The sequence below is a fragment of the Temnothorax curvispinosus genome, unplaced genomic scaffold, assembly GCF_003070985.1.
Source record: "Temnothorax curvispinosus isolate PA1 unplaced genomic scaffold, ASM307098v1 QBEX01000426.1, whole genome shotgun sequence".
NCBI classification, from domain to species: Eukaryota; Metazoa; Arthropoda; class Insecta; order Hymenoptera; family Formicidae; genus Temnothorax; species Temnothorax curvispinosus.
The window spans coordinates 325,698-331,858 of record NW_020210206.1 but is presented as its reverse complement, the minus strand read 5'-3'; the positions used below and the strand labels follow the sequence as shown (position 1 = coordinate 331,858).

General features: G+C 32.3%; 1 protein-coding gene across 2 annotated transcripts in view; it reads left to right on the top strand.

The window, feature by feature from the left end:
• Positions 1–4,590: 4,590 nt before the first annotated feature.
• LOC112454189 (alpha-tocopherol transfer protein-like) overlaps positions 4,591–6,161 on the top strand; it is a 2,719-nt gene continuing 1,148 nt past the window's right edge. Inside the window, exons 1-2 of one of the 2 annotated variants that reach the window (XM_025015436.1) lie at positions 4,591–4,698; positions 5,743–6,066. In XM_025015436.1, the coding sequence (XP_024871204.1) occupies positions 5,783–6,066 (284 nt within the window). In that variant the 5' untranslated portion in view covers positions 4,591–4,698; positions 5,743–5,782. Of the gene's footprint in view, positions 4,699–5,742; positions 6,067–6,161 lie in introns of those variants that run through there. The other variant, XM_025015442.1, reaches the window with a different exon arrangement.

Genomic DNA, 6,161 nt, shown 5'->3' with positions numbered 1-6,161 from the left:
TCTTAAAATGTTTCTTACATATACATATATGTAGATTGTCTGTGAGTGTACTACATCATATAATTGTAAGCATATCACTTGACTGCTCATCATGTGAAAAAAGAAATTGATGTTAGATAATAGTGTAGTGTTTCTGTTTGTAAATAAAAATTAAATTTTAACAACATATGGGGCATTCCATGCGAAGTGATCCAGTCCAAAAAAAATGTATTTTTTGATTGTGCTGAAATTTGCACAATCTATTGCCCTATTGACCATAATTATCCACACCAATTTTTTAGACATTTGTCCAACGCGTTGTCTACTTACAGGGATTTAAAATTTCGGCGTTGAGGCCGTCATGTTAAACTTCACACATCGATAATTTGTCGTAAACATTACCGATTTTAAATAATGACCAGTGATTTTTCAAGTATTTTTTACACCTTTTCGAGATATATTATGTATTATTAATAAAAAAGGTTAATTAATTGATATTTTTCAACATTAATAATAAATTCAAATTTTTCTTTAAGATCGGCATCTTTGATTTCAATAAAAAAAATGCCAAAAAAAAAGAATAAAATGTTGTCAACAAAAAAGTATAGGAAGTCGATGGAGAAATCACTCTTTAGTAAGTTACAATTTATTCTGTGTGCGAACTCATGATCCGTGCCGCCCGCGCCGCCACGGCGGGCCCCGCCGGCAAAACATAAGTAATTTCTTATACAGCCATTTATTTATTTCAAACAGTTATTTATAAATATTAAGCCAATATCAGAATTCTATAAAGGAATTTCTTTTATGGCTTTCTTTTGGCTTCAGATTTTTTTTAAGTTGCAACTTATTTAAACTGCATGCGACTTCCAACGCTCCATATTATATTATAATATGAGCAGTAAATTATGTTTAGATTAGATACTTATTGTCTCATTTATTTATAGAATTACGAGAATTTTCGAGACGAGACGAGATTCTCTTTTCGGGACGAGATTCTCGTTTCGTCTCGAAAGGTTTGACAAAGTCTCGTTTTGTTTAAATCTCGCCTCGTCTCGTCCGCGGCATTATTATATATTATTATTAAAATAATTAAAATCAAAAAATAATTTCTCAAATGGACATAAATCTTTGATCATGTGGCAGAAAATTGAAACATAAAGTAAGATCCCAATGATAAAAGTATGCGTGTCTTATATTTCAACATTTGTACGAATGGGAAGAAATGCGTGAAAAGACGATCAAAACGTATATTTGCAATAAAGAAAAAATGTTGGATGACATCCGGAAAAAATTGAACATAAATTCTATGTCAAAATTCATAATTATTTCGTTATAACAATTAGGCTAATTTTTTTCTTTGGAGTATGAGTCATTAGTAACTGTAATGTAAAATAATTCATTTATGTTACAAACATAAAGAAAACTTTTAAAAGCACCTGTAATATGAAATAATTGTTTTATTGTAAAAAAAAGAACTTTTAAAGAATCTTAAACTCTTTATAAAACAAGTATGATGGAAACAAAATTGAAAAGCAAAGTTCGAAGCTGATTTACCTTTCCGAGCACATCGAAATATAATGCACAATAACAACCAAAAATATCTGCGAGCTACGTGCGTTTTAGGGGAAAGGGGGGATAAGATGACGAAGTGGGAGTAAGATGACGAATTGCTAATTTTGCTAAACTATAATAACGAGTCGATGCTGAACTCATTAAAAGTTTTAGATAACATTGAATAATCTCTTGTAGTTTGATTTCAATCTGTTCACAAAAATAAATGATGTAATAAAAAATATGTTTTAAATGCACTCAACTCATATGTAATTTTTTGGTATTTGTTTGGAAGAAATGACATAATTGTAGTAAATATTTTCACTTTTTTTGTAAACTTACATGCAGTACAGGATAGGTAAGAATGTATAAAATAACATATATACCCCAGCATTTTTCATTTTTCGCATTGCAAAATTTTTATTAAATAAATAAATAAACACAATGACTGCGGATAAGATGACAAACGTTATGCGTGTACAAGTTAATGTAGGGTATCCGTAAATGCAGTTATAATTGTTAACGTGCATTGTAAATGTAACTGCGTCAAATTAGTCAGTTCTTTAATATTGTTTAAGTTATGTTAACTAATATTAATATTGTTAAGGTTATCTGTGTAAATAAATCTTACTATGTGCATTTCACTGATTTTTTCCTTTTTTCTTTTTCTTTTATTGCGTTAAAATATTATAATACCGAAACAGAATAAGAAATATATTACAATAAAATAAATCTTTTTATTCGTATAAAAGTTTTTACATTACATTTTTAACTTAAATTGACTTTTCTTTATTTTACTCACTACCAAAAGTCATCTTTTCTGCATATGAGGGCAAGATGACAAAAATAACACGTTTTTAAAAAATATAAATTTTGAAAATTTCTAATTTATTTAACAGTTTTTAAATTTTTACAGTTAATATAAAAGGGCTTTATTAGTAAATCTAAAAAAAAAGGTAACTATTTTTACATCATCACAGAAATTAGGAAAAATTGATAAACTTTAAGGTTGTCATCGTATCTCCCTTTCCCTTATATCTGTTACAAAAATAGGAAATGAACGGAATGTATTATATGACTGTTGCGAAAATATTTAATTCTTTGTGACACAGAAATAATAAATAAATAAAATATTCACTCTATGATTCTTCTGTTGTTATCCAATGCTGGCTTCTTCTCTCTCTCTCTCTCTCTCTCTCTCTCTCTCTCTCTCTCTCTCTCTTTCTCTCTCCCTTCCTTCCTTCCTTCCTTTTTTCCTTTTTCTCTTTTTATTTTTTTTGTCTACCTTTGTTGTTGCTTCTTCATAACTTGCTCCTGCATTTTCATTTGCAATCATATAATTTCATTTACAGTAATATTCCAATGCAGTAATATTCCAATGCACATGCATAAAAGAATACGTGTCCTTTATTTTTGTTTAGAAAACAACATATTACACATAAGGGTTCATCAAAATCGGAAGGCGATATTTTGATCACTTTTTCATTGTGTGAGTAAAAAAATTGAAAAAACAAAGAAATGGAAGCAAAAAAATTTAATAAAAGCTAATCAGTTTCGCAGTGTATGACAATTTAGGTTACTAACTGGACATCACAAACGTGCGCTATGCGCGTGCTTTAACATTATAGTGTTACTGTCATATACCTACTATCAATCTCTTGATACACATAACTGTTAAGTTATACCTGTTATGCTATGACAGCCGCTACGTGAAATAAGCGAGAGAACCAATTGTCATCGCGGAAAAGAGCCAACAATACGCTTTGAAACTTTTGAAAGAACTTCGATATATTCGAGTATCGATTTAACATGCCTGTTTTAGAAATCGATTGATGGATTTGGATATGTTTATGCGCGAAAAATCACAGTTACTTTGACGTTCTAATAAACAGAATATGTGTTGCCAAACAAAAGAAAGTGATACAAGTTAAAAGCAACACTGTGCTTTTGTGCGGTCAGTATAGACATAAAGATCTGTTATCGCAAGTTATTTGAAAAGGCTACAACGGGATTCTCTAAAATGGATATTTTACGACCTAATAAAGATCCACATTCTTTTGGGAAACCAGGTATTTTAATTATATATGCTCGCGCGCCTCCGCGTGTATCACGACATTTAATTGTACTCTGCGCACATTAAATCCTTGTAAATACGTGTACATCGCGACTCTGCACCTCGCGAGCATTTGTTACTGTAGAATAAACTTTTGTTATTTTGTTATCAAAGACGATACGCTTCATTCTACCAGCCCATGTCTCGCTTCTGTTTCTCCGCGCCTCCTTCGAACCCAGCCCCGCCGCGAGCTAGATCCGCGTATCAAAGTCAGGTTGTTTTAAGCGTAACGTAATCTTCAGCACGCCAATGACAAACTAAACTATTTTCACATGGCATTCGCATGTTTCTTAAAGTCATTCTAATAGCTTTGTTGAGATGCGATTTCTCTTTTGTGACACAAACACTTTTAAAAATGTTACGTGTCACGTATAGTCACGTGTCTAATGATAGAGTACTAGATAACTATTAAATGTAGATTTGTATGTGTATAGATTCATCCGTGTGCAGCTAATATCCCAGAAACTCTATCATTATTTTATAATATATATGTATGTCATCATGTTTTATCCATTTTTAAATATTGAAGAGTAGACGTAGATAATTTTTAATGTAAATAATCGACATGATTGACATACAAATGCAATAAATAAATATTAATACTGATCTATACTGACATAGTAAATTATTGATACAATATTATTACAATAGATAACTCCCTCACACTTTGTTTGTTTTATATTAGTAGCGCGTTGATTTTTTATTTATTTATATAAATATGTATATATTTTAATTTTTATTACCTATATAAATTGTAAGAAATACTCAAAATAAATCCAGACATTCGTTACTATAGATTGCATGTCTCTCATTTTTGCTGATTGGGAAAACTGTACGTGTCTATAAAGTAGAATTTCATACATTCCCTAATTATCATGAAGATATCATGTTACGTCACGTACTCAACTGTCACGCTACATTCTCCATTGCCGCTTCGCCACTGATACAGCTTAAAAGGTCTATGCCTGCAGATCTCAATTAGTACTGTCCAAGACATCAGGCTGATCGTGAGACGTTCAAAATCCTTTCAAATACGTGTAGCACGTATATCCGAGGTATATGGAATTTATAAGTTGTATATTTCATTTGCTATCATTAAAATGATCATACTTTAGTCTAACAATCGTGCAAGACAAGTTACTTGGCTTGCAAAGAATTAAGTATTGGGCACGCAATCATTTTTCGACTACGTTCAACTACACATTGTAATGCATTATTTGGAAGATTTCGCATAAACAAGTTAATATAATATTGCATTTGAGCGACCGCCGAACGGAGAGTTTTGAAGCAGGCAAAAGACTTTGAATCGTTGGCTCGTTCGTACCGGGAGAACTGACGATCTTTGATAAAATCTCGTGTCGAGCGTTTTAAGATTGAAAATCGTTTGCGTGCGGTAACACTGAGGGTTCTATATGATTTTGTAAGCTGACCCCCGTATCATTCTCGCGATCGTCCTCGGCCTCGCGACCAAGATCTCCGATTGCAAGATCTTCGATTTTTTCATCCGATTCACGGAACGGTTTTGTCAGAAGGACGAAAATCTCCGCGTGTACGCGAATTGCTCCGAGCGTCGCCTGGATATGTATTTTATTATATAGGTATATAAAATAACGACATATGATTGAGGAAATATGGAGTGTTACGTTACAGTTTTATATCTGTTCGGGAGCCGATCTCGACGAGATCGTCCCGGATTGAAAGGCCGGGATACGCTCAGAGATGAGCGCGAAGACAGTCGGTACATATACATATATACATATATGTGTGTGTGTATGTACATACGTATAGAATCTGCTGTAATCTCTTTGTATTATGAAGGAATAAAACACACCTATCTCGCAAAGCTTTTCAGATCAATGCTATTTTAGCGCAGGATCAAATAAATAAAAGCAATAAATGTTGTTACATATTTATGTATTGAAATTACGCAAGTTGAACAATTTTCACGCGGTCTTCACTCAGTCACACATCTTGCTATATACACCTATATACCTGTATACGTATAAATAAAAAATATATCCAGTTTTGCTATACGATATACAATGTAGTAGTGTAGTTATACGATTCTGTCAACATTGTTATTGCTTTCACTTCCATAGGAGTTCAAATTCAAAGTGGCTGGATATAAAACTAGTATCGATGGCTTCGATAAAACTAGTATCGTTCGAGGAGGAACTGAAAAAAAATCCTGAATTGAAAGAGGCAGATATTCAAATGTTGAGAGAGTGGTGCGAAAAACAGCCTCACTTGCCCAATATATCAGACAGCGAATTAGCATTGTTCTTGCATAGCAATTATTATCGACTCGAACCAACAAAAACTACTATCGATGCTTTTTACACAGTTAGGACTCACGTACCTGAGTTCTTCTCCAATCGAGATCCTAATAACAATAAGGAACTCAAAAAAGCAACTGAAACGGTGTAAGTATATTATTTATAATCTTTTTATTTTTAATTATTTGTTATATTTGTGTGTGTGTGTGTGTGTGTGTGTGTGTGTGTGTGTGTGTGTGTGT